Source organism: Lissotriton vulgaris, chromosome 2_1 (genome assembly GCF_964263255.1).
Source record: "Lissotriton vulgaris chromosome 2_1, aLisVul1.2, whole genome shotgun sequence".
In the NCBI taxonomy this organism is placed as follows: domain Eukaryota; kingdom Metazoa; phylum Chordata; class Amphibia; order Caudata; family Salamandridae; genus Lissotriton; species Lissotriton vulgaris.
In genome coordinates, this window is record NC_141687.1 from 149,954,426 (window position 1) to 149,976,368 (window position 21,943).

Consider the following 21,943-nt stretch of genomic DNA (forward strand, 5'->3'; position numbering starts at 1 on the left):
CAGAGGTGTCGCAGGTGTTCGGGCCAGGTGCCACTGAACACCACGATGTCATCCAGGTAGGCGGCACTGAACTCGTCCAGTCCAGCCAACACCTGGTTGACCAATCTCTGAAAGGTGGCAGGGGCATTCTTCATTCCAAATGGCATACCCCGGAACTGGAAATGCCCATCTGGTGTAGAGAATGCCGACCTCTCCTTTGCCCCATCGGTCAAGGCGATCTGCCAGTACCCAGACGTCAAATCAAACGTGCTGAGAAACCGGGCAGCCCCTAGCCGATCAATGAGCTCGTCAGCTCTGGGGATGGGGTGCGCGTCAGTCTTCGTGACTGAATTGAGTCCTCTGTAGTCCACACAGAACCGGAGTTCGGGTGTGGCTCCCGGCGCAGCAGCCTTCGGAACCAAGACCACGGGGCTGGACCAAGGACTGCTGGAAGACTCAACCACCCCGAGGGCAAGCATCTTGGAGACCTCCTCCTTGATGCAGGCCCGGACCCTGTCAGTTACCCGGTAAGCCTTGTGCTTCACCGGTAAGCTGTCTCCAGTGTCCACATCATGGACGCACCAATCTGTGACACTCGGAACCAGGGAAAACAGGTCTGGAAACTGCCCCAGCAACTGGCGGCAGTCCTCCTGTTGTTCGGCGGTCAGGGAGGGTGAGAGGTTAACTCCATCCACAGACCCATCCTTCTCACAGGCCACCAAGAGGTCAGGAAGAGGCTCCGACTCCTCCTCCATTCCATCATCGGTTGCCAACAACATGCCCACTTCGGACCTTCGCAAGTGGGGCTTGAGGCGGTTGACATGTAGGACCCGCAAAGGGTTCCTGGGCGTCTTCATGTCCACCAAGTATGTCACGGGGCTCTTGCGCTCCACAACCTCAAATGGTCCTGTCCACTTATCTTGAAGGGCACAGGGCTCCACTGGGGCCAAGACATACACCTCCTGTCCAGGCTGAAGCTCGACCAGAGTGGCATTCTGATCGTACCACCGCTTCATTTCTTCCTGGCTCGCTTCCAGATTTGCCTCGGCAAGTTGTCTGAAGCGCCTGGTCTGGTTTCTGAAGGCCAGCATGTAGCTATATACATTCTGGGGAGGTTTCCTGGGAGATTGCTCCCAGCCTTCCTTTACCAAACTCAGTGGTCCTCTCACGGGGTGACCGTACAGCAGTTCAAAGGGGCTGAACCCTAGGGACTTCTGTGGTACCTCGCGATATGCAAACAGCAGGCATGGCAAGAGGACGTCCCACTTACGCCTCATCGGACCTTCCAGGCCCATTATCATGCCTTTGAGGGTTCGGTTGAATCTTTCAACCAATCCGTTACCTTGGGGATGGTAGGGTGTGGTGAACTTGTACGTTACGCCACACTCCTGCCAAAGGGACTTCATATATTTCGATATGAAGTTGGTCCCCCTGTCGCTCACCACCTCTAGAGGGAATCCTACTCGTGAGAAAATTCCCATCAGTGCACGCCCCACCACGGGAGCCGTCACTGTCCTCAGAGGGATGGCTTCAGGGTACCGGGTGGCATGGTCCACCAAGACCAGGATGAACCTGTTGCCCATGGCTGTCTTGGGGTCCAGAGGCCCAACGATGTCAATACCCACTCGCTGGAATGGCGTACCGACCACAGGGAAGGGTTGGAGGGGAGCCTTGTTCTTCCCTCCCGTCTTCCCACTTGCCTGGCAAGTCGGACAGGTTCTGCAATGAGCGTCTGAGCTCTTATGCATTTGGGGCCAGTAGAAGTGGGTGACAAGCCTGTCATAGGTCTTGTCCATCCCTAGATGTCCTGCTAAAGGCACATCGTGAGCCAGACCCAGTAGGAAGGCTCTGAACTTCTGGGGTACCACCAGCACACGGGCTGACCCAGGTTCAGCAGCCTTAGGCTCCGAATACAGGAGGTCGTTCTCCCAGTACACGTAATGTGTTTTGGCCTGAACACCATTGGCCTGGTCTGCAGCCTGCTGCCGCATACCCACGAGAGAAGGGCATTCTTTCTGCTCCCTGCAGAATTCCTCCTTGGAGGGTCCTCCTTCTTGCTGCCAATGGGTCAGCTCAGGCAGGTCCCCCAGTTCGGCGATCTGTTCCCCTGTAGGCTCCAGGGCATCCCCCTCAAGGTCTGCCTCCTCCTGGACCGTAGGAACTTCAGGGGCCGGTTTCCCGCGCCCCCTGCGCCTTCTCCCTAAAGCCGGTTCCTGGGCCTCTCCATCAGGCCCCAGGACCTCTTGATCACCCTTACTGGCTGCCATCGACCGGGTGGTCACGCACGCCCAGTCAGGCAGACCCACCATCCGCAGGTGAGTCGTCTTCTCCACCTTTTCCCAAGGGGAGTGCTCCAAGTCGTTCCCTAGCAAACAGTCAACAGGCATGGTTTTTCTCACACAGACCTGCAGAGTACCAGAGACCCCCCCCCACTCGAAGGGAACTTGAGCCATCGGACACTGACTCTCAGGATTATCAGCGTTGATAACCCTACAGTAGGCATGGGGTACAACCTGCTCTTGAGACACCAGGTGCTGCCTCACTGCAGTCACACTGGCTCCTGTGTCTCTAAGAGCCTCAGCTTCCTTACCATTGATGATCACCACCTGCCCATATTTTTTAGTGTTAGAGGGCAGGTAGTTTGTCGGGATCATCTCACTGTCTCCTAGCGAGACCAGGGTCATGTGAACGGGATCTCCACCCCCCGGGACCATCATTTCTTCTCCCAGGTGAACGCTAGTCACTTGTCGGGGCGGAGCACCAGTGGGTGCAGGTTTTCCAAATAGGCGACACTTGGGGTCACTGGATATGTGCCCAGGCTCGCCACATTTGAAACAATTGAAGGGCCCCTTTGGAACAGGTTTACCTGTCGGGGCTCCATTCTGCTTCGGGGGTGGGGGAGGCTGAGAACCCTGCTGCGGATTCCCTTGGGAACTACTTTGGGGGCCTTTTTGGAACCCTTTCTGTTTTCCCCCTTTGTCCCCCCCACTCTTCTGCTGGGGACCCTGCCCACTCTTGGCGGAATCTCCCACGGGACCCTTGTGGACCCTGGTGCTGAGCCAGCGGTCCGCCTCCTCAGCAAGCTTCCTCGGGTTGGACAGCTTGCTATCGATCAGGTGTTGGCGTAACTCAGGAAAACAGTGATCGGACAAGTGCTCCCATGCAATTAAATCAAAGAGACCTTGAAAATCATTCACTTTGTTACCTTTCACCCAACCATCCAGTGCTCTGCAAAAGTAAGTCACATACTCCACATACGTATTCCCAGGCCGCTTAGTACATCCCCTAAACTTCTGTCTATACATTTCAGGGGTAAGCCCGTACCTGTTTAATAAAGCTTCTTTCATGTGGGCATAGGATCTCTGATTCTCAACGGGCAAATCTAGCAAGGTATCTCTCCCTTCGCTAAGGAACCGTCCCCACAACCCCGCTCCCCAATCCTTGTCAGGGACCCGGTGGGAGGACATGGCTACCTCGTATGCCCTAAACCACTGTCCTATGTCATCCCCCTTAAAGAACTCCTTAACTACGTCCTTCGGGATGTGCACTCTTGACTGTACCTGCACTGGCGATGTGCTGCCACCAGAGGGAGGCCGATCCAAGTCTCTCTCTTTGAGACTTATCTCCCTCATCTTGATTTCATAATCCATCTGGTGCTTTCGCTCTTCCAGCGCCATTCTTTTGGTTTCCAGCTCCAGCTGGATTTTCAATTCTGCCAACTTCCTTTCGTGATTCCGGGTTTCCTTCCTGTCCGCCAGCTCCTCTGGCGACAGGCCTTTACCAAAGCTGTGCTCGCTGTCTTGCCTCTCGAGATCGATCAGATCCCCAAGTGCATTCTGCTCCTCCGTCGTATTCTGCTCGGCGAGGACGTCTTGCTCTTCCGGGGTCTTTCTGGACTCCACCCAGGCTTTCAGGGCCTTGTAGAGCTCCGGCTTGTTTTTGCACCCAGCGTGCGGAACCTTTAGTTTCCTACAGAAAAACTTCAGCTCCAACTTTGAGTATTTGTCCAGCTTTGCGGCGTCCCACTCCACCTCCAACACCTCAGAGGTCGTGGACTCCGCTCCATCCAGGCTCTTTGTGCCCGGCATGGTTTCTGCACGCGGAATCTTCTTTCAAAAAGCAAAGTCTGTGGTTTAGTAACTGTACCGTAATCCTTGTGTAGCGGTCAGAAGCTCAGGTATAACTATCGCAAGTGTAAATTCGAAATCCTCTCGCTGCTGCCAATGTAGGAAGGGGGAGGCTCTAGTTGGCGCAGTGTAACACTAGCGACAAGCAGGGACTCTCTCTTCCTCGTCAGGGCTGAGGGTTACCTTCCAGACAACCTCTGCTTACCCTCTAGGTAGTGTGGCTTAAGCAGTCGTAGGCTAATCTTTGGGGCACATAGGGTTAAACACTTGCAACAGTACACCTTTACAACCAACCCACCACACAACGAGACCAGACTGTATTCTGTAAAAATATATATCTTTATATAGATTTTAAGCAGGCTTATGAATACAGTCAATAACTTTATGAAGACGGTTGCAGGTTACTTAATTCGGGTTACCACAGTTCTTATGGACGTTCTCTTGAGGCCCGTAGGCCGGGGTTACCCAATGTTCTTGTGGAGCCGGCGGCTTCCAAGGGATCTGTCCCACGTCGCGTTGCCTTCCCGGGGTCGCTGATCGTTGCGGCTCTTCGGCCGAGCAGGTCACTGGTCGTCCGGGGCAGCGGTGTTCTGTGGCGGCAGGGTCCTTTCCTCGTCGTCCGCTCCGACCTTGGAGGCGGCGGCTGTGCGGTGGGGACAAGTGGCAGTACGGTCCCCAAGTGCAGGACGTACCCAGCCAAATGTCGGTGCAGCTGTGGGCTCACAGCTGGGCTGTCGGGCAGGCTTACCGACTTTGCGGATTCTCGTAGGGCAGTTGTCCGTCTTTGCAGGTGAGTGAGGGCTCGCTATGCCTTCACCTCGATAGCTCGGACCGGACGGGTCCTCCTTTGCTTTGCTCTCGGGCTCCCGGTGCAGTTGCGGTCACGGTGTTCGGGCCAGCGGCGGCTGGTCCTCACTTTGCTTCCGCTGTTGCTTTGGGCCCCGGTCACGGTGGTCGGGAGGATGTTGATGCCTTAGAGGAGATTCCTCCGTCAGGGCTGCGGCGATGGTCAGCACCCGCAGTCGCTTTCCAAGGGGGTAGCGTCCACTGGTCCTGGGACGCTGGTCAGGGGGCAAGTTCAGTTGCAAGCCCTTGGAGATCTCTTTGCAGAGTTTGGCACAAGTAGCACAACAGTCTTTTCGTAGTCTTATTGTCTTCCTCTCCTTCAGCAGCAAGGCACCAGACACAGGCAAGAGTCAGCACCCTTCCTTGTCTCTCACGGTCCTTCTCGTAGGGCAGAGTCTTTCTGTGGCCCAAACCGGATCTAATTTTCAAGGAGCAGGGCTCCTTCTTTTATAGGCCAATTCTTTTGTTCTCGCAGGCCAGGGGGGCCTTTGCATAACCACTCTCAGTTCTGGAGTACCCCCGCGGGTGTACTCCGGCTTCTGCTTTCAGTGTGAGGGGCAGGCGCATCAGACGCCCCACAGGAGGTGGAGCCAGCATTGTCCGGACGGGAGTGGCCAGAGTACCTTGTTGATGGGGGCTTCGCCCTTCCTGGGCCAGGTGCCGGCAGAGTCATCCGCCGCTCCCCAGGAGGGTGGAGCCAGCATTGTGGAGGTCGAGCACAGTGACAGCTCGAGTCAAGAGGCACTCCTACCTCCCACTAAGGTGTAATCTGCGCATTCACCACCCGTCATCCCTCCAGCCCTGTCACTCACACATCCCAGACAGTCAGATACACACCAGCAGAGGCGGCTGAAATGGTTAAGCAAGCAAAGGCTAACTTTCTAAAAGCAGCATTTGCAAACCCAGGACACTGAAATAAACTTGACTACAAGAAATATCTCATTATCCCGAGTTCAGGCATACTAAACATGACTCACTACCATGCTCCTTGAGCCTGCGGGGATTATAGGGTGTAACAACCCTCGCAGCTCAGCCTGGCCTAATGGAGCAGGTAGCCTTCAGTAGTGAAATGCGGTCTTCGTTGTAAGTCACTACTAGGACATGCCACGCACATCAGGGCTTGTCCTACCTTGCACCTACAACGCACCCTGCCCGCAGGCCTACCATAGGGGTGACTAATATGTGGTCAAGGGAAGGGTCGGTGCTGGCAAGTGGGGACACTTGCCCAGCTAGCGTGATAGTACGAGACCACACGCGGGTTCTGCGGTCGCAGTTCCCAGACACATCTTTACGGCTGCTTCGGTGGGTGGCGCAACCAGCGCTGCAGGCCCACCAGCAGTATTGGCATCTACGGGCCCCGGCACTCTCTCGTGCGCTTTACTAGGGACTAACAGTAAATCCAATGCACCAATCATGGACACCAATCGTATGTACAGTTTACAGTAGGGAGCACTTGCACTGCGGCACGGATCAGCCGTGGCGCAGTGCCCTGAGTATCGGAAAACCAGCAAAACATCGGAGGCACATCAGCAAAAAGTGGAAGGGAGACTCACGCCAAGGTGCCAGGTCTAACAGCGCTGTTGTTGTGCACCGCTTTGCTGGCGTCCTTGATACCTGTGAGGGGTTTGAGAATAAAAATGGCATTGGTAGTTCTTTAGGTTTTTCTAGTCAACTGATTTTCAAATCTAAATTTCTGCCGTCATCCTCACCATCTCGTCATTGGTATGACTGCTAAAGAGGGTGATAACGGAGAATGGAAGATTGAGTTTCTCTGTTGTGATTCTGGCTTGAGGGAAATAAGGTGAAGCCAATAATGCTTGCGGAGAGGAATACTGTGGCAGTACTCATGTGCTGAAAGTAGCGAAGAATCTGCTGCAGCCCTAATGACCTGGTTAGAGACCATTAACCCTTCATTGAAAATTTCCGCTATGTTCTCACGTTTGTCTCTTGGAAGATGCTCAACAAACTGTTACATGGATTCCCACGGAGCTCCGGCATACCTGCATAAGAGGACAGTGGCGCTAGCCGCCTTAATTGTGGCTGCTGCCATCCTGTAGACCTTCCGACCCCCAAAGCCCAACCTCTGACTCTCTTGATCAGGAGGGACGGCTGAAGTGGGAGTAGTGGATTGATGTTTGTTTGCAGTCACTACAATGACAGAGTCTGGTGTTGGGTGCCTACGGAGAAGGGCAGGATCCTGCAGCTAAGGGTCGTATTTTTTCTGAAGCCTTGATGGAGCAGACTTGAGAGATGCTGGTGTCAAGAAAAGGTTCATAACAGATTCTAATAGTCGAAGGGACTAGTGGCAGCTAAGGTCTTGATGTCGACTTATGTTGGAGGGATTAAAGATTATGGATGCCATTGGTGTTGGAGTCAACATCTGACTATTTAGCTTAGCAGTTCCCCTCACCAAGACTTCTTGAAAAGGGGTGATTTCATCCACTGGTAATACGTGGGGAGGTGGGAGTCTGATAGAGTTGGAGAGTTTCATACTGTAGTAGCAGATGAAGTCTCTGTAGTGTGTCTAGATCGAGACAGTCGTGAATAGTGACGATGATGTGAGCGCCTTGATGATGGAGATGAGAACCTTGAGCTGTGATGGCGGCACCTGGAACGAATGTGTGATCTAGAGTGAGATCTGGGCCTTAGCACAGGAGGTACTGCCGCTGGTGGTGTTGGAGGAGATGAAGATGGCAGAGGAGGAGGAGAAGGTGGTGGTTGAGATGCCACTGGGGGAGAGCAACCTGGTGCAGCTCGTGAAGGAGTGTATGTTCCAGAATACTACAAGTCTGGAGAGGAATAGATATGTCTCCATTTCCTTCTTGCCTCCTGTAGTCTAGGAGACGCCAAAACAGTCCTTGATGTTAACTGCCCTCGATGTGTCGGCATTGCTCTCTTTGTCGAATGTGAATGACGGTGGCATCTTAACTTCAATCTTGATCTTGACGGTTCCTCGATGTCGAACGAGGTCAGTGGGTCTGCGGCATTTCCTCAATGTCGAACCATGAGTAGACAGGGACCGAAGGCGTTTTTCTGCCGTTTTCTTTCTGGTACGTCCTTCAGAAACAGATGACTGACCCTCTCATCGCTCTGAGGTCTCACATGAGAGATTAGTTTAGATACTGAAGACTTATCACTGCTGTGCCATCCACAACAGTCTTGTGGTTAGTTGTAGTCTGCGTTGGTCTGAAATACAAAAATTTAATTCTGCAAAATGAACATCACTGAACACAAAAGAAGGGAAAAAAGCAACATGAAACAATAACTGTGTTAAGGCAGCAATATATGCTTATGTGCGGTTGTGGAGGGATGAAAATTATCTTTTTTTGGAGACCAGAAAAACACCTGTATAAGAGACAGATAGCAGGATACTACTCACCGTATCTACTGTTGAACAGAATTTGCACACACTCCCTGAGGGTATTGATGTCTTCAGTATCCTTTATGAAGTTGTCCCATTTCTCTATCAAAACACAAATGTAAGCATAAGCATCCATTTTTATGGTGAACTTAATACTGGAGCACCTAGTTGTAAGACAAACGCTATTATTTATGGAAAATTAACAAACAGAGACAGGGAGAATTGAAGTGATTTGTTCAGGATCACAGGCCTTTATCAAACAGGGACATCGAGATAAGAAATGTGCTGTCATAACTCCCTATTTCAGAGATACGGAACATAAATGGATAGACAAATGACTTTGAACCCAAAGGGTGAGCTTCATGGGAAGGATTAGTTCTCATAACACAAAAGAACAGTTAAGAGTTTGGGGTAACCTGATCAAAACTTTACATAGCCGATAGGTGGCCTTCTCAGTATCAAAAGACCTTCTTTGGATCTCTCTTAACTATCTCAAGGCTATCATTGATCGTTATTCCTTTCGAAGCAATATCAAAACTATGGGGCCCATTCAGAAGGGCATTTAAAAATGAAATTAAATTATTCTATTGCATACTCTTACATGCCTTTTGGAATCGGCCTGAAAAACTCTAACATTGGAATGAAATGGGAATGTTCAGGAAATATTTGTTTAAAATACTCACAAATGCTTTTGTGAATAGGCCTTATTTGTTTTCTATTTTGTGTTAGATACATGGAATCGGGAGCATAGTATAATGAAATTTAGCCTAAAAGGGTATTTCAAGGTCAATCTCAACATACACTCTTCACCTACATCTACATTACACATTGGTCCAACGAGGCTTTTAGCTAGACATCGTACTACTTTGATTGCCATTATTTTTATAAGGTAATTCAGTGCAGAGCAAGACAAATCCTAGTATTATTATGTAGGCATCATGCCATTTACAAAGTGGGTCTTCCATTCAAGTTTAGAAAAGGGCCTTCTGTGTTCAGTTTACAAGGCGTTTATTTTGTATTAAGGGAAAGTCAGGCACATCCAACCCTTCCACATTATTTGCAGATGAGAATAAATGCACTACACATGAAACAAGGTGCACATAAATCATGCTCCCTCCAGCATGGGGCATACACAACATACCAATGTGAAATGAACCAGGAAATGTGCTTGAAAATATGACTATAACAAATGCTCACTGAAAGTATGAATGCAAGCATTGGAACTATATGGCGCAGGGCTATACTGGCAGCTTGTAAATACTAAATCTGGAGTAGAAAGAACATGCTTTCATAGACAGCACCTTACCCTCTTTATCATGTACAATGGAGAAGAGGATTCGCTTTGAGGCATGTACATTCTGGATGAGAGGCCCTTTGGACATCATGGGTTTCTGTCCTGGACACCAAAAATCAAATAATAAGAAAATAACAGAAAGATGGTTAAAAAGCATGCGGATGGGAAACAAGCTAGTGCAATCATATGAAAATATCATTGTAACTCAAGAGCAGTTTTGCTATCTGACAAAGATGGGATGGATTGGTCACAATACCTACTGGTTTAGAAACATGTGGATGTTATTTTGAAGTCCAGCATTTTCCGTATGACAGGAGGAGGCTTATTTAAAAGGAATATATAAGCTACACTTATTGGTCAACTAGCTGTAGAGGTTATTAACATGGGGTTCTTTCCACGCAAATTACCTGCTACCCCTTGAATGGCACAGATATAATCTGTTTGGGATTACACAATTTGAACTGTTACCCTCACCTGAGAGTATGGTCCAGCCAGATCACAAGCACATGCCCTCAATTGTCTGGAGCTTTATCAGAGGACAGATGCTCATGCAATGGAGTTACGGGTACTACACTCTCTTGGCCCAATCTGGTGCCACTAGGAAGATCTAGCTTGGACGTTCCTCATCTAGTTCAGAACTCGGGCAGGAGAAGCAGCACCGTGAAGGCATACAGGAGTCCCAAGTTCCACTCTAGATGGAAGGCGTCTCCAAGGGAGAGGAGTATGTGACTGACTGCATCACGGTCGAGTAGCCACCAGAAGTTGTAGGTATATCTCTTGCAGTCTTCTCCAAAATCTGGATACAATCTGACAGATTCCCCTGGTGCTGTGCTCACTGCCACTTAGGGTTCCACTGCAGAGCTGTGTGTGCCACTCTCCAGGGTAGACAAGACCCGGGATATCTTGAGTATCTTGAATTTCCACTTCCACTGGAAGGTGTTGAGGAGGCAAAGAACAAAAATAGATTGAAGGTCACCACCCTCCTTTGGACGAAATAGCGGGAGTATGTTCTTACATCTGGAGACAGAACATGAAGGGTGTTGGCTGGAAGAGGCCCGAGTGGCGCAATTTTAATAGCCAAGATGGCCGCGCTGGAAGCTGGCGTCGCTGCCCCACGAGGGCAGGTTGGCGGGCTTGCCTTGGCTCAGGTTGGCGGTGTTCAGCCTACACTGGAGACCACGCCGCAGGAGCAGCGGCTGAACCAGCGCCTTGACGCCATACTGGAGGCGATCGCTACTACAAAGGAAACGCTGCATCAGGACATTGCACAGGTGGCGACGGGGCTGGGCCTACTGAGAGCAGATCACGCTAAACTCTCTGATAGAGTGAAATCGAATGAACAACTGCTTCAGGACCTGAAACCGGCGGTGGTCACAGCGGAACATAAACTGACGGATATCATCGGCCGTCTGGCGCTCCTGGAGCGAAGGGCGGAGGATGCGGAGAGTCGAAACCGGCGGAACAACGTGCGGGTAGTGGGGCTTCCGGAGAAAATTGAGAAGGGTGATGCGGTGTCGTATATGGAGGACTGGTTCAGAACAGTTGTGGCGCCGGAGGGACTGTCCCCCTTCTTCTCCCTGGAAAGAGTGCATAGAGTGCCTGCCAAGCCGCCCCTGGAGGGTCGAACGCCTCTGCCGATGGTGGTCAAATTGCTGCATTATAAGGACCGTGATTTGTTGATTCAGAGGGCGAGATCCCAGGGTCCCTTCCAGGTGGACAATAACAATGTCACGATCTTCCCGGATTACACGCAGGATGTCCAGAGGAGTAGAGCATCCTTCCTGTCGGTGAAAAAGGAGTTGAGGGAGGAGGGGATCCAATACTCCTTGCTTTTCCCTGCTAAGCTGAGAGCGATCCTTGATGACAAGACTCACTTCTTTCAGACTCTCGACGAGGCATGGTCGTGGCTTGAACGTTATCGTGCGGGGACAGACCGTACGCACAGAGACAGCAGGGATCGGCAGCAGCCAGTCTGGCTCAGGAAATCGAAGCGCATCCGCTACCGGAATAAGCTTAAAAGGGCCGCGCAGGACGCACAAATGCCGGCTGACAAGAGGGGTGCGTTGATGGCTACAGCAACCATTACAGGGTCGCAGCAGGAGAAAACGTCTGGAGGATCGGGTTCGGAGGAGGAGGAAGAGAAGACGGGGGGGACGACTCTGATGTGGTGGGCACGGGGGGGCCGGCGGTCACGCCACAGACTGCGGATGGCTTGTTTAACGAGTGAGGCCAGTGACTACTGAACAATCCAGGGGTGCCTGTCGGCAAGGACTCTCCAGGTCTTTATTGGACTGCCAGGTATGGGGCTGCGTGAGCAGTTTGGGACTGTGGGCACGGGGTGGTAGCTCTGCGGCCATGGTTTGGCGCTCCATTGCCCTCTTGAGGCCCTTAAGGCCTTCTGTGGTGTCGACCACAGGTTAGTGGAATATGTGGGGTGTTACAGGTTTGGAACGGGGCTGAAGCTGGGTTATTAGGTCCTGTCCTGGGGAGGGGGGTTTGGGGAGTTCTGGGGAATGTTTTGAAGGGGGTGTACAATTGCTGCAATGCGGGGGTCATTTGGTGGATAGTACCACTGTGTCGGAAAGCTCTTCATGGGGACGTTACCTAACTTGAAATGTATTACGTGGAATGTTCGAGGTATTTGTACGATGGTGAAACGTCATAAGGTGCATGCCTACTTAGTTCGGAGGGGTGTTCAGATTGCAATGCTTCAGGAAACTCACCTGACTAAAAAGGAGTGTGGGGCTTTACAGAAGAGGTGGCGGGGTCAGGTCTTTGGCACGACATACTCAGCATTCGCAAGAGGGGTGTTAATATGGATTCGAGCGGGCACGCCATTCCAAGTTACGAGTCAGCGGGTGGATCCTGAGGGCAGATATGTGGTGGTGGAGGGACGTCTCTATGGCAGGGAGGTGGTGCTGTGTAACATATATGCCCCCAATTCCGATCAGGCTCGTTTCTTTGAAGGTTTGTCACACTCGTTGGCTTATTTTTTAGCGGGCCCTATCTTACTGGCGGGGGATTTTAACTCCATCTCTGATGTGCTATTGGATAGGTCTCACCCACCACTAGTAGACTCCCCGGTACGCCGCCTAGCGACCCACAGAAGGGAATGGCAGGAAAGGTGGGGCTTGGTGGATGTGTGGAGGGCACAACATCCCGAGGTCAGAGATTATTCCTATTTCTCCACGCTGCACGACCTACATGTCAGGCTAGACTCGGTGTTATGTGGCGGCTCCTTGGTGAGTGCAGTGACTCATTCGGAGTACCTGACTAGGACCATTTCAGATCATAATCCCCTGCTGATCTCCATGCAGTGGCAACAGGTGAGATCGGCAGTTCCATCATGGCGACTGCGCCCGGATACGCTGGAAGACCTGGTGTTTTGTGACACAGTTCGACAGGGTATTGACTGCTATTTTGCAGAAAATGGAGGCTCAGCCACGACTAGGTCGATTGAATGGGATGCGATGAAAGTAGTGGTGAGAGGGGTATGCATGGGTCGGTTTTCGAAGGCGAGAAAGACTGTTTTGAGTGACCTTGCGAAAGCCGAAGAGACATTGAGGGGATTGGAGCTGAGGAGGCCTGAGCAGCCAGAGTTGCAGGAGCGACTGATGCAAGCTAAAGAAGCAGTGGCGTCTGAGACGGAAAGACCGCGGTGCTACGATTACAAGTTGTATGCTGTTAAGGTGCATGAGGAGCGGGATAAAGTGGGCACGCTTCTTGCCAAGCTAGCTGATCCGGGTCCTAGAGGGTGCCCGGTCATGAGTATACGACGCGAGGATAGTGAAGTGGTCTATTCTCAGTCAGCGGTACTGGCGCGCTTCCAGTCCTACTATACAGGATTGTACGAGTGCCACCTGGAGGCCGAGACCTCGGAGATAGGTGAATATTTAGACCCGATCCCCTTGCCGACAATGGATATTGAGGAGGCGACAGACCTGGGGGGCCCCATCACCTTGGCTGAGATAAGGGGGGCAATTAAACACATGGCGCGGAACAAAACACCAGGGGTGGATGGGCTGCCGGTGGAATTCTACGCCAAATTCGTGGATATATTGGCGCCCAGACTGCTGACGGTGTATGCGGAGGCGAAACAGGTGGGGTGTTTACCTGAGTCCATGAGGGAGGCACTGGTGGTCCCGCTGTTGAAGCCGGGAAGGGACGCGTTAGACGTGACCTCTTACCGCCCGTTGTCAATGCTGACAGTGGACTATAAGATCTTGAGCCGCATCCTGGCTACCAGTCTCCTGCCGCAGATGAGCACCCTGGTGCATAGGGACCAAGCGGGATTCATTCCGACTAGGAACACCTCGATGAATATTCGTCGTTTGGTCCGGGTCATGGATGGTGCTGCGTTATCAATCCAGGATCCAGTGGTTCTAGCAGTTGATATAGAAAAGGCGTTTGATAGCCTCGAATGGGACTACTTGGATGGTGTGCTGTTGAAGTTTGGGGTTGGCGAGGGATTTCGGAGTTGGACGAGGGTGCTTTACTCGTCGGCAAGGGCGCGGGTGCGATTGGGGCCCATAGTGTCTACGGCTTATCCGGTCTGTAGGGGGACGCGGCAGGGCTGTTCGCTGTCTCCTCTGCTATTTGCTTTGGCGATGGAGCCGTTGGCGGCTCAGGCACGCTCTGGCGCGGTGTATACCGGGATAGCGCAGGGACCCGAGTCGCATTACATATCGCTATACGCTGATGACCTGTTATTATACCTGGCGGATCCTGGGCGAGCTCTAGAGGGAGCGGTGGACTTGCTGGGTAGATTCGGGCGGCTGTCAGGCCTCAGGGTGAACTGGACCAAGACCTGCATATTCCCGCTGCGGAAGAGTACGCTCTGCCCACAACTTACCAGAGAGGTGGTGTGGGAACCCTCCTGTTTCACCTACTTGGGGGTGCGAGTCTACCATGAGGCCACGGATCTCTTGGAGGGGAATGTGGAGCGCTGTATTCGGGCGCTGAAGGGTTGCATGGACTTTTGGGCCTCCCTCCCGCTATCCGTGTTGGGTCGGGTGGCACTGCTGAAGATGGTGGCACTCCCGCGGCTCCTTTATTATTTTCTAACGCTACCGGTGTGGATCCCGCAGAAGCTCTTTAGAGACCTGAGGACTTTGGTGACGGGTTTCCTCTGGGGCCACGGACGGCGCAGGGTAGCGCTGAATACTCTGACTAGGCCCAAGGCTGAAGGGGGGATGGCCGTCCCCGATTTTGAATTATACTACTTGGCAGCGCAACTCCAAGTATTAACGCAGAATGTGGCCAGAGAGTTCCGGGGTCCTGACCACGAACGGGGAATTGGCATCCAGAGACATGTTCTGTCCTATATCATCCTGCAGCAGAAACTGGATGTGAGGGAGCTCACGGTGGAGGAAAGGACGCTGAAGTCGTGCTGGAATAGGAGTTTGAAGAGAGCGGGGAAAAGCCGGCCATATGCGCCGGAGATACCGCTGGGAATGCTGACTGCGCTACCCCATGGGGGCGATTGGTCCCAATTGTTGATATGGGAGGAGCTGGGCCTGCAGATGGTGGGAGACCTCTATATTGATGGCGTGTTGATCCCGTATCAGGTGTTGCAGGAACAATTTGGCCTACCAGACGGAACCTTCCTACTGCACGCGGCGGTGGCGGCTGCGATGCAGCGGTATTGGGGGGGCGGGCTGGCAGAGCCGGAGGTGACCATGGCATGCCAATACGTGGTAATGGCGGCGGGCACCGTTAAAGCAGTGACGTGCCTCCATACCAGAATGTTGAATGAGGGACTGGAGCCCTTACTGGTACTAAAGTCGCGTTGGGAGGTCAGTATAGGCAAACCCATACCAGATACCATCTGGAGCCAAGTGTTGCGTAGGACCTGGAAGGGAACGAGGAACGCGAGATTTCAGCAGGTCCATTTTTTCATTGTCCATAGGGCGTACATGACCCCGGAAAGGTTGAGACGGCACTTCCAGGTGCTTGATGCCGTATGCCCGCGGTGCGTGGCGCCGGAGGTAGATCTAGATCACCTATTGTGGGGATGCCCGAAGCTGGGGGAGTATTGGCCGGAAGTGGGGGAACTCCTGAATGCTGTCACTGACAGGGAAGTAGACTTTGATATGGCGGCGTGCCTGCTCCTTTGGTTCCCGCATACTAAGAAAACTAAAATAACGAGCAAATTTATTGATTTGGGGATCATGCTGGCACAACGTGAAATCACTTGGCATTGGAAGTCCAGAGAAGGCCCGTCAGTGAGGAGATGGAGGAATGAGCTGTTGAAGTGGTCAGGGTGCGAGAGCGTGATCAGGATGCGTCAGGCTACTAGGACTGGTAACGAGAAATGTCTGGAGTTGGCAAGGTCCTGGGAGTTAGTGGTTCAGGCGCTGCGGGACTACATGACTGACGATGCAGATGGAGAATAAAGAGGGGAGAATATTCCATGTGGATTGAATGTTGATGTGTGGATCCTGATAGGTGACGTACCTCAGCGCTAGGAAAGATTATGGGTGCCCGCATTAGCAGCAGTTGGGGAGGGAGGGGGGAGGGGGGTGTTTGTTGGGTATCTGGTTTAGCACCGCAGAGTAATCTATTAGACCCGGCCGGGCTTAGTAGGAGGTGCCCAGGAATTGTTGGGTGCGAACGAAGATGCGATCTGGGGACCGCCGGTGCGGGGGGGGGCGGGTGTTGAGGGGTAAAAGCAGATACTACACGATATAACCGACTGGACGCCCCGAGAGGGCACACACTGAGGCATAGACCAGGGAGCGGAAATTGAAGCGCCGCCCAGCCTCCGGGATGTGGACTTATTGGCTGTGTAATGTGTTTCTACAATGTTACCTGTCGGGATGCTGCAAGTGTACTGGTTGGTCTTTTGAGCTATCTTGTCTCTAATTCTGCAATAAAAATATATTTAAAAAAAAATAATAATAATAAATCTGGAGACAGAACATTCTATGACCCCTCTGACCAAAAAGGCCTGTATTTCCTGATGTAAGATGGACAAGTTGGCCACCATCAGCCACCCTGATGGTGGCAAAATGTGCGGCGAGATGGAAAGAAATAGGAGGGCGCAGTACTGATAGGCACCCAACCCTGAATAAAATATTGGGCCCTGCTTCCAACAGGATGGCTTTGTACTGGCGAGGACACACTAAAGTTATTTTGAGGCTTCGGATGCAGGAGGGGCAGGGGACTCAGCTGCATATAGTCCCTGCTGTCCCAGGCCTTGCATTTGTGAACCTATGCCTCAGCTGCGAAAGGGTTGAAAGGGCTACTGGGCTGGTGGAGGTGTCTGCCATTGGCAAAACTGAAAACCCCGACCTTAGCCACGAAAATGGCGCAATTGCTGTAGAAATTACTTGTGGCGGCAAAATGACCCAAGGAATATGCTGTGGCCCTGCTTTCTTTAAATCAGTCAATGGCTGAATCCGTTTTGTCACCAAAGAGGCAAGTGCCATCAATGGACATATCCATCAGGGATGCTTGGACATCCCCGAAGAAGCCTGTAGACCTAATCAGGCATGGCGCAGAAGTACCACTCTAGTAACCACTGGTCAACCCAAGCGGTCGATCTATTCTAAGTCAGAACGTATAATTAATTTTGCTGCATCGCCATCCTGGATGGCTTGAGTAAGGGAGACCAGAAGGTTATCGAGCATGGGAGTAGAGGCCTAAAAGTCACCTGGCCGTCACCGACCTCAAAGCATGGTTTTTAGAGGAAAGAATCTATTTACCAAATGCGTTTGTTCATTTTGACTTCCGATCGGGGGGTGGGAGGAAATGGAATTAGGATTTACCTTAATTGCAGACACCTGACCCACCATGCTTTCTAGTGTAAAATGTTGTGGAAAAAAACAGTGTCTCTTGGCGAAGGTAGCAAACAACCTAGCTAATAACAGGTGGTTCCAAACATGGTTTCACCAAAGAGGGTATCAGTGATGGCCTCATTAGAAGGTAAGAAATGCGTTACTTACCTGTAACTGCAGTTATCCAGCATTGGTGTCTTTCATAGATTCACATGCCTGAATCATTCCCCGTCGTCGGAATGGGAGTCCCCGGTACATAAATAAAGTAATGTCCCATAGACATATAGATAAATAGGCCTAAAGGCCTCACATTAGTAACCTAACCATGTCCTTTGGTAAAAAGGACCAAACTCTAGAAAAGAGCCAATCAGCTGTCCCCTCCCTCTAGAACCCTCCTGGAAGGAGCCTCAGTCCCTCAGATTTTCGTACCCACAATGCTAAGTAGGCGTATTACTGAGAGAAGTAGGTGAGCCCTTCCAGGGGAGGCGGGAGGGTTGCATGTGAATCTATGAAAGACACCAATATGGATAACTGCAGTTACAGGTAAGTAACGCATTTCTTATCCAGTATTAGGGGTGTCTTTCATAGATACACATGCCTGAATCAGAATAGCAAGCAATGAATAAAGCACATTTCGGATAGTATAAGATATACCAGTCATTAGATAACCACATATCAAACGACAAATCATGCATTTGTAAGCAGGAAATACTACCAAATTATACAATAGAGAAATGTGCATATATGAGAAGGATGGAGGGATGAAAAGAGGCTCACCTCTACTGAAACAGATGACGAAGTACTGCTTGTCCCACCGCAGCATCCTTCATGAGTTCTGTATCCAGGCAGTAATGCCTAGTGAAGGTATGTGGCAACTTCCATGTTGCCGCTCTACAAATGTCTATGACCGGCACTCCTACAAAAAGCATCATGGATGTAGATATTGCCCTGGTAGAGTGGGCTTGTACTTTAGACTGTAGGGGTTGCCCTGCTTGTTCATGACAAAATGAAATAGCATCTGAAATCCAGCGGGAAATACTTTGTTTGGTGAGTGGAAGACCCCTCCTGGGCCTACTGTAAGCCACGAATAGCTGATTCGACTTTCTGAAGGCTTTTGTCTTGTCGATATAGAATTTCAGGCAACGTTTAAGATCCAGAGAGTGTAACGACCTTTCCGCTGCAGTACTGGGATTTGGGAAGAAAGAGCGCAAGACCACAGGTTCGTTGAGATGGAAGTCCGACAGGACTTTTGGAATAAATTTTGATTTGTCCGTAAAATTACCCTGTCCTGCTTGAATTGCAGAAAGGGATTTTGTATCGAGAAGGCTTGGAGCTCACTCACCCGCCTTGCGGAGGTGAGTGCAAGCAGGAGGGCTGTCTTCCAAGAGAGGTATTTCATGTCAGCCCTGTGTACCGGCTCAAAGGGATGCTTCATGAGCTGATTAAGGACTGTGTTAAGGTGCCAGGCAAGCGGCAACATTTTCACAGGGGGAAAAGGCCTGTAGAGTCCTTAAAAAAATTGTTTGATCAATCTGTGAGACCAAAGAGAAGGACCCGAAGGAGATCTTCTGTAACGCGATATCGCAGCCAAGTGGACCCTGACGGAAGCATGAGCAAGGCGTGAGGTTGCCAGATGGAGAAGATAAGGCAATACTTGTTCCGGAGAGGAAGAGAAAGGATGTATCTCTTGAGTCTTACACCAGATGCAAAACCTCTTCCATTTCAAAGAGTATGTTTTGTTGGTACTATCCGCTCGTGCTCGAGCCAGGATGGCTCTACAGTCTGGCCGAATATTCAAATTCCGAAGTTCTCTGAACTCATGAGCCAAGCGGCTAATTTGATTGAAGCTAGATTCGGATGCTGGACTTGCTGGTTGCTCATCGTGAGTAGAGACGGAAACTGTTTCAAGCGTATTGGCGGCTCCAGAGACAGGCGGTGAAGTTCCGTCAACCAATGTTGGCGTGGCCAAGTTGGGACTATCAAAATGAGTGTACAAGGCTCCGCCTTCAATTTCCTGAGGACTCTGGGAATCATTGGAAATGGTGGAAAGGCGTACGCAAAGACGTTGCACCATGCGATCGAAAATGCATTCCCTAGAGACCCTTTCTGGGGATGCCAACTTGCGAAGTGTGGGCATTTGGTGTTGGATCTTGTGGTGAACAGGTTGAGCCGAGGAGTGCCCCATCGTGAGAAGACTTGGTTAAGGATCTCTTGATCCAGTTCCCACTCGTGAGACATTGTCCTCTGTCTGCTTAATGAGTCGGCGAGTACATTGTCCACGCCTGTGACGAACTCCGCCCGAAGAGGTATATTGTGTCCGATTAACCAGTTCCAGATTCTCTGCGACTCGTGAGAGTGTCAGAGAGCGGGTCCCTCCCTGTTTGTTGAGGTAGTGCATCGTCGTAGTGTTGTCTGTATGGACGAGCACCAGGGAATTTTTGATTCTTGGAAGAAAGGCCTGAAGGGCAAGGAAGACTGCCCGCAGTTCGAGGAGATTGATATGGAGCCCTTTTCCGAAGGGGGACCACTTTCCGCTTATCTGTAGTTCCTGGAGAAAAGCTCCCTAACCTTCCAAGGAGGTGTCTGTTGTGATGATATGCGGTGCCGCTGGAAGCAGGAACGGTAAGCCTTGAGAAAGGTTCTGAAAAGACATCCACCATTGCAGGGCCTTGACCATCTGAGGAGTCACTTTTATGAGATCGTCGAATGACCCTATGTAAATGTTAATGTTAACTAGATTTATAGAGCGCAGCTGATACCCTGAGGTGTCCTGGCGCTATGGCGAAATCCTACCTGTGGAATGTTAGCGTGGGAGAGAAATGTCAGTTGTCAAAAAGCCATGTTTTTAGGGACTTCCTAAAAGCCAACAGGTTGGTCATGCTTCTGAGATATAGGGGAAGCATATTCCAGGCTTTTGCTGCATTGGTAATGAAACTTCTGCTCCCCCACGTTGCTTTTTTTATGCGCGTCGTTGTTGCATTGGACTCATTGCTTTGAGAGTGCCTCCTGGAGAGGGCGCATCCGCAGACAGCAGTGAGGTACTAAGAGGACACATGATGACATCCTCCCCAGAAGGGATTTGAAAAGGCGGACAGTTAAGGCTTTCTTTGAAGCCACGAGAATAGCCAGTGCCAAAAGCTTGTCCTTCCTCTCTTGAGATGTGAAGGCTTTCCTCAGTTGTGTGTCGAGGGTTGCACCCAGGAAGTTGATGCGCTGAGAAGGTAGAAAGACTGATTTCTCCCGATTGAGCGTGAGTCCTAAACAATTGAAAAGCTGCAGACAGGCGTTGGAAGACCTGGACGCGTCTTCTAAGGATGTAGCCTTGATCAGCCAGTCGTCAAGATATTTAAAGACTTGATGGTGGTGCTGTCTGAGATATGCAGCTGCTGGGGAGAGACACTTTGTAAAGATGCGAGGTGCAGATTTGAGCCCGAAGGGCAGGACGCGAAATTGAAAGTGTCTGCCTGCCACTGCAAATCTTAAATATTTTTTGTGATTGGAAGTAAGCGTCCTGAAGGTCCAGGGACACCATGTAATCTCCCCCCTCCAGAAGTTGGAAGACCTCCTGGATTGTTACCATGCGGAACGACTGTTTCTTCAGGAATTTGTTGAGGGCTCTGAGATCCAAAATCAGTCTCTTTTTTCTGAATTAAAAAGAAGCGGGAATAAAATCCTTTCCCTCGCTGAGACAGACGGACCTTCTCTATCGCCCCTTTCTGGAGCATAAGAGAGACTTCTCGGAGAAGCAGCCTTAGATTTTTGTGAAGAATAGGGCGGGGAGGTGTCTGGGGAGGTATATGCATAAATTCCAGAGAATGGCCGAATTGAACTAATTGTAGGACCCAACGGTCCGTGGTAATTTGCTTCCAATTTTTTATGAAATGGGAGATCTTTCCTCCAATCTTTAATGATGGAAATGAATCTGAGACTGGCTGAAGTGAGAGGTCATTGTCTACATCGTAGTTTTTTCGTTGGCCTTTACCACGAAAGGACGTCTTGCCATAAGAGGATTGTTGGCTATGTTGCTGGCGCTGTTGATACTGGGATCAATTCTGGCCTGAAGAATATGAAGATCGGTACTGGTAGTACCCCTCTATAAGAGGACTGTCCTTTACCTCTAGACCCACAAAAGGACTGACTTTTTACTGGAGAGAGCCCAATGCTCTAGCGGTGTCAGTGTCCTTTTTTATACTCTGCAGCGCTTCATCATTCTGTGAGCCAAAGAGAAATTGGCCATCATAGGGCATATCCAGTATTCTCGCTTTGTATCTCGGGACGAAAGGAAGTTGCCCTTAGCCAACCTTGTCGCCGCAGGACTGTTGCCCCAGCCAGCTGACAAAATCATGTAGTTGCGATATCCATCGCACAGTCTATTACCTCTGACGCCGAGGCTTCACCCTCTAGCAATATCTTCTTCGCCTCTTCTTTTGACTCATTAGGTAACTCAGATAGATATGGGGCTATATCTGCCCATAGTTGTCTATTGTAGTGCCCCAAAAGCACCAAAGCATTGGCCGCCTTCACTGTTACTGCAGACATTGACGAGAACCGCTTCCCA

The 21,943-nt window shown here is 50.9% G+C and overlaps 1 protein-coding gene across 1 annotated transcript in view; it reads right to left on the reverse strand.

Annotated features, from left to right (window-relative positions):
- Positions 1-21,943, reverse strand: part of GTF2IRD1 (GTF2I repeat domain containing 1) — a 993,687-nt gene that overhangs the window by 460,152 nt on the left and 511,592 nt on the right. Inside the window, exons 8-9 of the mRNA XM_086954598.1 lie at positions 9,620-9,709; positions 8,332-8,415 (exon numbers count right to left, since the gene is read on the reverse strand). Coding sequence (XP_086810724.1) covers positions 8,332-8,415; positions 9,620-9,709 — 174 coding nt within the window. The remainder of the gene's footprint in view (positions 1-8,331; positions 8,416-9,619; positions 9,710-21,943) is intronic.